Source organism: Oncorhynchus mykiss, chromosome 2 (genome assembly GCF_057628025.1).
Source record: "Oncorhynchus mykiss isolate SJ-2025 chromosome 2, ASM5762802v1, whole genome shotgun sequence".
Classification (NCBI taxonomy): Eukaryota; Metazoa; Chordata; class Actinopteri; order Salmoniformes; family Salmonidae; genus Oncorhynchus; species Oncorhynchus mykiss.
In genome coordinates this window covers 80,943,043-80,953,835 of record NC_143023.1, presented here as the reverse complement: position 1 = coordinate 80,953,835, position 10,793 = coordinate 80,943,043, and the positions used below count along the sequence as shown (strand labels likewise).

At 40.8% G+C, this 10,793-nt stretch overlaps 1 protein-coding gene across 2 annotated transcripts; it reads right to left on the bottom strand.

Moving 5' to 3' along the window:
* Positions 1–252: 252 nt before the first annotated feature.
* Positions 253–9,169, bottom strand: LOC110497304 (E3 ubiquitin-protein ligase TRIM16). Of its 2 annotated transcripts, none has more exons than XM_021573350.3 (6): positions 8,482–9,169; positions 6,399–6,494; positions 5,868–6,101; positions 5,603–5,762; positions 5,450–5,509; positions 253–3,250 (listed from the first exon to the last, which is right to left on the bottom strand). In XM_021573350.3, the coding sequence occupies exons 1-6, from the start codon at positions 9,064–9,066 to the stop codon at positions 2,715–2,717; spliced, it is 1,671 nt and encodes a 556-aa protein (XP_021429025.3). In that variant the 5' UTR covers positions 9,067–9,169; the 3' UTR covers positions 253–2,714. The 2 variants fall into 2 exon arrangements, with proteins under 2 accessions (XP_021429025.3, XP_090065121.1); XM_090208995.1 differs by lacking the exon at positions 8,482–9,169 and adding an exon at positions 7,172–7,376.
* Positions 9,170–10,793: the final 1,624 nt, after the last annotated feature.

Below are 10,793 nucleotides of genomic sequence, written 5' to 3'. Positions count from 1 at the left end.
TGTACCACTAATCACATTTTGTCCTTTCCACGCATACCCCTGAAGTACCCCCTCAATTGCATTTGACCAGTAACCTTATAGTCTCATGAGTATTCTCAAGTAACCCCTGTGGATAAGGCCAAGTACCCACAGGGGTCCGACTACCCCTGGACTACATTGATCTGTTAATATGAGCATCCATGGACCATCATATCATATTTATATTAAAATGTGTGTGTGGAAATAGTGTCAAATAAGTCAGCTATAAAGCCATTCCAATGCCATACTAATGTCTTTTATTTTTGAAAGATCACATTTTACAGTAAGGAAGTCATAAAAGAGAAAGTGTTTTGATTAATAAGTAGTATTAGGCTTACACGTTTGACAGGACTATCGATGTATATATTACAATGAGAGAAAATAACAGACAATAATGAACAAAAAGTAAAATAAAGTGCCATGTCTATAAAACAAAAACTTATTAACTTAAAAGTTCAATGCAGCTATTTTTATCTCAATATCAAATTATTTCTGTGTAACAATTACGTAACTTTTACTGTGATTGGAAAGGGGGATACCTAGTCAGTTGTACAACTGAAATGTGTGTGGGGAGCTACCTTAATCTACATCCAACTCTTTGGCGCCTGGGGAACAGTGGGTTAATTGCCTTTCTCAGGAGCAGAACTCTTTCTTATTGGTCTATTAAAGGCCCAGTACAGTCAAAATGTGGATGTTCTGTATTTTATACACTGAATGCAGAAAACATTAGGAACCCCTGTTCTTTCCCTGACAAACTGACCAGGTAAATCCAGGTGAAAGCTATGATCCCTTATTGATGTCAATTCAATCAGTGTAGATGAAGGGGAGGAGACGTTTAACTCTTAAATGTCATGGCAAAATTTAGATTTCCGCCTAAATAAACATACCCAAAAGTAACTGCTATTAATGTGTAATTACATGATTATGACATACAAACCGTTGCTATATTTGGAAAGAAGACATCTGGGAGATTGAGGAAAGATAGGAGTTGCATAGTTCAGAATACACAAGATCAAGCACACACAAAATAACCTTTTTAATTTTAAAAGTCATCTTTTATTGACAAGCCATAGGTTAATTATTGATGACTAGAGCTGGAAACACAGATGGCTTCCACAACATGTGAACAATATGAGAAAAAAATGGGATTAATAGACCTAACAACTAGAAATGGGCAGACGTTTTAGTAAGTGGTCAGGTGTGGTCACGGGATGTTTCCAACTTTCCCTAAACCTCTCAAAAGTGGCATATAAATGTAAATTAGACATTTCCAGTGCTATTACATAATTGCAATCCCTAAATGCTATTTGTTCCGTAAAAAAAACAAATTTTCTACCATATCAACCTCACTCAAACATTGTGGTTTTATGGCGTATCAAGGGTCCTTTCAACTTCTCCAAAGTGTCCGAATGTGGTAATTGCACTGTTTTTGCACACTGGATGTGCCAAAAAGTTATTGTTCACTATAAAAAAAAACAATTATACGACACCAACCTCTCTCAAACATTGTGGTGGTGTCGGGTGACATACAGCGGATATGTAAGCAGGCAACATCATCTTTTTGATGCGCAAAGATAGTCACTCAGTGGACATTTGATGTTGACATCAAGTAATACATCAGATAACATTGGCAATAGGCTTTATTCCTACCAACCTAAGCATTCATTTGATTCCCCCCCCCCATGACGCTATAGCGTAAACACAGACCAAATTGAGTTTACTTTGTAAGATGTTTGGTAAAAACTTTGTGTAAAATAAACATTTTGATTCTCGGGGCTGGTGATCAATAACGGTAGGTCACAGGGAGACAAATAAGATATCCTCATGAGCTGTGGAGTCCAGGCTTTTGGTGTGTATCAACGTATTCTGTGATAATTTTGTTTATGCTTCACAATGCTAACCGGAATGTAGTTAGCAGCCATCTTGAAATGAGGTCATCGGCTCAGCCTGCCCTTATAAATGTGTATGCCCATATATGGTAGTAAGTCATACCTAGGCTTTCCGCAGACACCCTGCTTTTGCAGTTAGGGGCTACTGTTCTCATACCAGACTGAATTGAATAAAAAAACACTGCTGGGTTTTTCACGCTCAACAGTTTCCTGTGTGTATCAAGAATGGTCCACTACCCAAAGGACATCCAGCCAACTTGACACAACTGTGGGAAGAATTGGAATCAACATGGGCCAGCATCCCTGTGGAACACTTTCCAGTCAATGCCCCAACGAATTGAGGCTGTTCTGAGGGAAAAGGTGGGTGCAACTCAATTTTAGGAAGATGTTCCTAATGTTTTGTGCACTCAGTGTTTATATTTCCATACTATGAGGTTGGAATAATACTGTGAAAATGATGATGATGCACTTTTAGTGTAAGAGCAGGCTGAAATGTCAGGTCTTTTCAAACAACTCTTATACTAAAAATGTTTTTATTTTATTTTTAATTCAACCTTTTTTTCACTAGGCAAGTCAGTTAAGAACAAATTCTTATTTACAATGATGGCCTACCCTGGCCAAACCCTAACCCGGATGACGCTGGGCAAATTGTGAGCTGCCCTATGGGACTCCTAATCACGGCCGGCTGTGATACAGCCTAGAAATGAACCAGGGTCTGTAGTGACGCCTCGCACTGAGATGCAGTTCACAATTTCACAGTATTATTCTAACCTCATTGTGTGGAAATATATATAAAACACAGAAAAATCATGTTGACTGCATGGGAAGCATTATCCTCACAGATGATTCCAAACCAACCCCAAACCCAGGATAGAGGGGTTCAGTGAATGTGTTATTCACTCTGTGGAGGAGGGTCACTTTTTTAGAAATGCTGTAAAAGGACAGAGTTCCTGCCTTGTAGTCCAGGTACACTCCTACTCTGGAGGTGCAATGGGATCGTATTTTAGTCTTAACATTATCATGAAGGAAAGAACAACTGGTGGGAGAGCATTCCAAACTCCAAGACTGATCATTACCTCCAAACCTACACTCATTACCCTCTCCTTTCCTCACAAGAGCCACATATGAGACTGCCACAGTAATCCAGCCTCGAAGCTCAGCCTCCCAGTAGCAGTTTCCAGATAAACCCTCTCTACACAGCACTTGGTCATAGTGGGTAAATCTGTCTGGATGATCAGGATAGGCTTGAGTCTCCCCTTCACTCCATGTCACCTTGCTGTTCTTCTCAGACAGATGCAGTGTTCCACATGCTGTGTTAGGATCCACCGTGAGTTTGTAGGAATCTGAGTGAATTGACAAAAAAAAAAAAAAATGACAAAAAGAGAGATACAGTGCCTTGCGAAAGTATTCGGCCCCCTTGAACTTTGCGACCTTTTGCCACATTTCAGGCTTCAAACATAAAGATATAAAACTGTATTTTTTTGTGAAGAATCAACAACAAGTGGGACACAATCATGAAGTGGAACGACATTTATTGGATATTTCAAACTTTTTTAACAAATCAAAAACTGAAAAATTGGGCGTGCAAAATTATTCAGCCCCCTTAAGTTAATACTTTGTAGCGCCACCTTTTGCTGCGATTACAGCTGTAAGTCGCTTGGGGTATGTCTCTATCAGTTTTGCACATCGAGAGACTGACATTTTTTCCCATTCCTCCTTGCAAAACAGCTCGAGCTCAGTGAGGTTGGATGGAGACCATTTGTGAACAGCAGTTTTCAGTTCTTTCCACAGATTCTCGATTGGATTTAGGTCTGGACTTTTACTTGTCCCTTCTAACACCTGGATATGTTTATTTTTGAACCATTCCATTGTAGATGTTGCTTTATGTTTTGGATCATTGTCTTATTGGAAGACAAATCTCCGTCCCAGTCTCAGGTCTTTTGCAGACTCCATCAGGTTTTCTTCCAGAATGGTCCTGTATTTGGCTCCATCCATCTTCCCATCAATTTTAACCATCTTCCATGTCCCTGCTGAAGAAAAGCAGGCCCAAACCATGATGCTGCCACCACCATGTTTGACAGTGGGGATGGTGTGTTCAAGGTGATGAGCTGTGTTGCTTTTACGCCAAACATAACGTTTTGCATTGTTGCCAAAAAGTTCAATTTTGGTTTCATCTGACCAGAGCACCTTCTTCCACATGTTTGGTGTGTCTCCCAGGTGGCTTGTGGCAAACTTTAAACGACACTTTTTATGGATATCTTTAAGAAATGGCTTTCTTCTTGCCACTCTTCCATAAAGGCCAGATTTGTGCAATATACGACTGATTGTTGTCCTATGGACAGAGTCTCCCACCTCAGCTGTAGATCTCTGCAGTTCATCCAGAGTGATCATGGGCCTCTTGGCTGCATCTCTGATCAGTCTTCTCCTTGTATGAGCTGAAAGTGTTACGGTGAGTGAATGAGGACCCAAAAGCGAACTAACTTAAACAGAGCTTCTTTAATAACCAAACATAGGTAGGCTCAGATAGACCGGCAGATTCCGACAGGACAGGACAAGGTTACAGCAAACATGACGATAGTCTGGCTCAGGCATGAAACACAACAAACAAGAATCCGACAAGGACAGGAACAAAAACAGAGAGAGATATAGGGGACTAATCAGAGGGAAAAAGGGAACAGGTGGGAAACGGGGTGACGAGGTAGTCAGGAGGAGACAAGGAACAGCTGGGGGAAAGCGGGGGAGAAAAGGTAACCTAATACGACCAGCAGAGGGAGACAGGGTGAAAGGAAAGGACAGAAAGACACAACATGACAATACATGACAGAAAGTTTAGAGGGACGGCCAGGTCTTGGTAGATTTGCAGTGGTCTGATACTCCTTCCATTTCAATATTATCGCTTGCACAGTGCTCCTTGGGATGTTTAAAGCTTGGGAAATCTTTTTGAATCCAAATCCGGCTTTAAACTTCTTCACAACAGTATCTCGGACCTGCCTGGTGTGTTCCTTGTTCTTCATGATGCTCTCTGCGCTTTTGACGGACCTCTGAGACTATCACAGTGCAGGTGCATTTATACGGAGACTTGATTACACACAGGTGGATTGTATTTATCATCATTAGTCATTTAGGTCAACATTGGATCATTCAGAGATCCTCACTGAACTTCTGGAGAGAGTTTGCTGCACTGAAAGTAAAGGGGCTGAATAATTTTGCACGCCCAATTTTTCAGTTTTTGATTTGTTAAAAAAGTTTGAAATATCCAATAAATGTCGTTCCACTTCATGATTGTGTCCCACTTGTTGTTGATTCTTCACAAAAAAATACAGTTTTATATCTTTATGTTTGAAGCCTGAAATGTGGCAAAAGGTCGCAAAGTTCAAGGGGGCCGAATACTTTCGCAAGGCACTGTATATATATATATATATATATATATATATATATATATATATATATATATATATATATATATATACATTGTGTGGGGGGGTGGGGGGTTAATGTGTGTTCATGATGTGGGCAGTATGAGAAAACATCCTGTGACTCACATTCTAAGAACTCCTCTCTGGTCTTGGGCTCCAGAGGTCGAACAATTTGCACTTTCATCACTATGGACACACAAACGTTCGAAATGCCACTACTATTCAGTCAGATATCTCTTGTGTGATCTTAATAAATACATGGTCTACTCTTTGCCTTACCATTTTCAGATATCTTGTCTATTTCCTCCTTGCAGATACCATCCAGTTGCACTTTCAGTCCAGAAACCAATTTCTTCACACGTTCAAAAGAAATGTGTGGATTGAAAGTGGGGCTGGGTAGGGCCTCAGAACCAGGAGGGACAGAGAGTGACTGGAAACTCTACAGTGGAAACAGACAAGAAAATAACTAGTCTAGAGACAGTTTCACTTAGATGGCAACTTAGGAACTATGTGTACAGTGTAGGTATGAAGCCAATGATGTCACCTGAAGGAAATAGATGTGATCCTCTGTGTTTGAGAGCTGCCTGAGCTCAGCATCTCTTCTCTTCATCTCAGTGACTTCCTGATCTAGTCGGTCCAGGAGTCCCTGAACCCGACTCCCTGCAATCCTCTCCTGAGCTCTGATCAGCTCCTTCACCTCAGAACGCCTTCGCTCAATGGAGCGGATCAGCTCAATAAAGATCCTGTCAGTCGCATCCACTGTCACCTGTGCAGAGCGCTGTTAAGGTAGAGAAAAGAGGGTATATTTCAACCAGCCCCTCACCTCTCATCAGGACCCCGGAAAGCTTGTTCCCAACTGGGTCTGAGTGGGATTGGAATGTGGCCCACTGGTCCTTAATGGGCTCCTCACTGATCGACTGCAGGGTCAGGAGAGCCCTGACTGACTTGCCAAGTGAGTTGCCAAGTGCCCTAGAACCCTAGAAGCTGAAAGGCTAGACCCCAAAAGATTTCCGGACTCTCCATACAAATTGGTTAGATAGTAGTATTAGTAGTAGAATAAATAGACAAAACTCACCGTGAGTGTTTTCACAGCCTGCCTAAGCTCCTGTACCTCCTTCTCCATCTCCTGGATTCTCTGGTGGTACTGCTGCTGTATTTTACCCAACTGTTTCTGTGTAGATGACAAATCATATTCCACTCATTTAATTTGTGATTGTAGCTAGGTTTCCATCCAATTGGCGACAAATTTTTATGTGAATATTTAAAAAAAAATCTGCATAAAAACAATATGCTTATTTTCCCATCAGAGGTGTTTCCATCAAATGTATTTGTTGCAGATAAAAGTCTGTGCGGGATGACAGTGTCCACAAAAATACATTTTGCAGTTAAATTCCCATTAACCGACTAAAAAATACAATTTAAATGGGTTTCTATTGCATTTTCAACTCTACTTAAAAATGTATCACAATAAAATGTTGCGTTATATTGAGCACATGTATAACCTACATTTATTTGTCAAACGGCAGCCAAGCATTGATGATCATGTCATCAGAAAAAGACCCTCGATATTTATTGGAAAAGAGCATTAAGCTTATTTCCTTCCACCAGATACATCATAACTGATTTAATCTGTAGCATAATAAACTGCATGCTTTCCCCAACGAGTCATAGTGGGACCACACAAGATGTAATCGCGTTTCTCAAAGTTTACTTTGATATGATGGCTATTTTATCAATATTGCGCATAAAAGAGTTTCCACCGATATGTCTCACATAATTAATTTTACCGACACAAACGATCCCACCTTGTGTAGCGTATTTAGTTTAGTCGACATTTGGAAAATTTACCGGAAAAACTTGTTTCCATCAGGCCCGTCTTTAAATGTTTTATCCAACATGTGGGCCTACTTTACTCGCGTATTAAGGTTGGATGGAAACCTGGTTTATAGCTAGGTTTCCAATCAATTGTCGACAGATTTTATTGCGAATATTCTCAAATCTGCATAGAGAAAAAAATCCCATTTCCCTCCAGTGGTTTCTACCAAACTGACATGCTGGGGAGAAAAAATGTGCATGATGACGTAGCGCACACAAAATGTACATTTTTGCTTACATTTTCTGTACTGGATACAAGTGTAACTTGTTTCCATCGTATTTTCAACTCTACGGATAACTTCGTCACAAAAATCTGTTGCAAATGTGCCTACTCTGGTCTTGGCTCTAGCCAACAGCTCCTGCGGTTAGGCTACTTGTTTTCTCTTTTGGTGGGGTTTATCGGCTGTTGGCAACCAACGTTATGGTGCATTACCACCACCTACTGTACTTCAGCGTGGGCCAGAGACAGGGTGAAACTAAATCCTACCTACCAGGCCCATTGCTCTTAAAAAATATAACAAAATATTTGAGACTATTATCTAATGACGTTCTACACGACATACTCTTTAAACTAATTTCCTGCATTCCCTTCTCCCTCATATTATATCTCAGCCTCTCCCTTTCCCTCTGATACTGCCCACACTGTAGCAATACATGCTCCACTGTCTCTGTTTCCTGGCAAATAATCACACTTTCCTGTTGGATGCTTTCCTATCACATTTAAAGTCTTATTCAACCGTCTGTGTCCCACCCTTAAGCTTGTTAAAATAGCCTCCTTTCTTCTTTCCCTTCCTGCCATCCTCCCCGACTTTCCTCTGTACTTGAAATAAATGCCTGCCCTTAGTATCACTATTCCACTGCTCCTGCCATCTCTGCACCATCACTGTCCATATCAGGCTTTTTGTCTCTGCCTTGCTCATTGAAACTACAACATCAGCATCCCGTCAACGTCAAGCATCGGTCATCATGTCGCCAGAATAAGTAGTTTAATGTTGTCAACTTAAAAGCAAATTAATGAATGTTTAAGTTCAGCTCTTGTAGGAGATCACTGTAAAATGGAAGTCCTACCCGGGAGGAATTTGTTGAATATATCTTTCTGCTGTATGAATATTCCCTTGACATCATATATTTTTCAGGTCTTAAATGGCACTTAACTGTTCAAATCTATCAAAATGCCAGACTATTTCTATGGTGATTTTAATTTGATGATATTTACACCCTCTGTTATATTCAAAGTACAGTATTTGTACATTGATTTGTATATAGAGTAGAACATTCTATACCTGTTTCTCAGTCCTTTCTGCTGCAACTGACACCGTATCATGGCCTTTATGTTCATCCATCACACACAGCAGACAGATACACTGCCGATCAGTACAGCAGTAAACCTCCAGCAGTTTGTCATGATGAGGGCAGATCTTCTCCTGTCGTTGTGTGGAGGCTTCGACCAGCTTGTGCTTCTTAAAGGCAAGCGAGTCATAATGAGGCTGGAGATGAGTCTCGCAGTATGAGACAAGACACACCAGACAGTACTTGACAGCTTTGTGTTTTCTCCCAGTGCAGACATCACACTCCACATCTTCAGGTCCAGCATAACAGTGAGCAGATGACGCTTGAGGTCCTGTCCTCTTCAGTTTCTCCACCACTTCAACCAAGACAGTGCTCCTGTTCAGAACAGGCCTTGGGGTGAAGGTATGTCTGCACTGGGGACAGCTGTAGACTCCTTTCAGATCATCCTGATCCCAGCAGCCGTTGATACAACCCATACAGTAGCTATGTCCACAATGTATAGTCACTGGATCCTTTAGTAGATCCAAGCATATTGAACAAAAGAACGGATCTTGGTCTTTTAAAATGGCCTCTGCCATTTTGTTGCACACAAACACAGCTTGAGCAGAATGATATCTGAGATCACTTTCGTTTTCCTTGAACTGAGAAGTGGGAGTGGCTAAATTTATGGAGCTGTATGTGTGCTCAGAATCTGAAGGGGAATTTGGTCCTGAATAAAGGCCAGAATGAGAGGTCACACAAAGACTACTCAACATTTTAACAGAAAGAGATTTCAAAGTTCCAGGTAAAGAACTGTAGCATTTCCATAAATATGTTTTAAATAAATACATTACGAGTATGACCATAAATCATTTGCTTTTGTTTCATGTTTTATTGAGGAGACGAGTGAGCCAAGGTGGCAGTCTGTTTCTGGTCTCTTGAAAAGCCTTATGTGGAATTGCCTAGCCCAACCGGTTGGCAGATGGTGCTATTATTCATTTTACGTCATCATCTGCTTCCATATGCAGTACCAGTCAAAAGTTTGGACACACCTACTCATTCCAGTGTTTTTTTTTTTTTTTTTACTGTTTTCTACATCGTAGAAAATACTATGAAATAAAACATATGGAATCATGAGGTAACCAAAAAAGTGTTCAACAAATCAAAATATATTTATATTTGAGATTCTTCAAAATAGCCACCCTTTGCCTTGATGACAGCTTTGTACTCTATTGGAATTCTCTCAACCAGCTTCATGAGGTAGTCACCTGGAATGCATTTCAATTAACATGTGTGCCTTGTTAAAAGTTAATTTGTGGATATTTCTTTCCTTCTTAATGCGTGTTACGGATACAGGTATCCTGTGTGTGTGTGTGTGTATGTATCCTGTGTTATTTTCTCTCCTTCTCCCCTCACAGGTGAAAATCATCACTCCCCAATCAGTCACAAATCAATCATCAATCAGAAGACACACCTCCTCCTGTTTCCTACCCAATCACAGTTCCTTTCCCTTGGTTTAAAAACCCTGTCAGTTGTTTGCTCTAGAGCGCAATCTCTCTGTAAATGCCATATGTCTGTAGATTGCTCTGGTTCACCCTCTCCTACTATGTCTCTCTATCGGTCTTTATGTATTGAGCTATCTTTTGTTTGAGCACCTCCATATCACTGTCCTCACCTGTGAGTATTGTTTTTGGTTATGGTGTTTGTTTGCTGGTGGGAAAAGGTGGAACCAAGACAAGTCGCCCATGGGCATACACTACCCGTAGGTGAACTTTGTTAAAAACACTACTTAGAACTGGGCGGACCACCCACTGTATTTTTGGTTAGTTAGCTGTTGAAATAGGCTAGTCTAGCTTAGGGTTGTTTTTGAATGCTTATTGTTTCTTTCCTTGGGTCCAGCTCAGCCCCCTTTCCTGCTCCCCCCCCCCCCCCCCCCCATTACCGTGTGTTTTCTAATAAACCATGTGTTTGACGGTAATTTAGTTGTCTGTGGTTATTTCGTTCTCACTTTTACTTTTTCACTATTATAATTTGCATGAGTTGTTACGGGTCTCGTTACCATCTCCCCTAGACTGTCGGGCCAAAAGGGATTCGTAACAATGCGTTTGAGCCAATCAGTTGTGTTGTGACAAGGTAGGGGTTGTATACAGAAGACAGCCCTATTTCGTAAAAGACCAAGTCCATATTATGGCAAGAACAGCTCAAAAAGCATAGAGCAATGGCAGTCCATTACTTTAAATCGCAAAAACCATCAAGCGCAATGATTAAACTGGCTCTCATGAAGACCGCCACAGGAATGGAAGACCCAGAGTAAAGTTCATTAGAG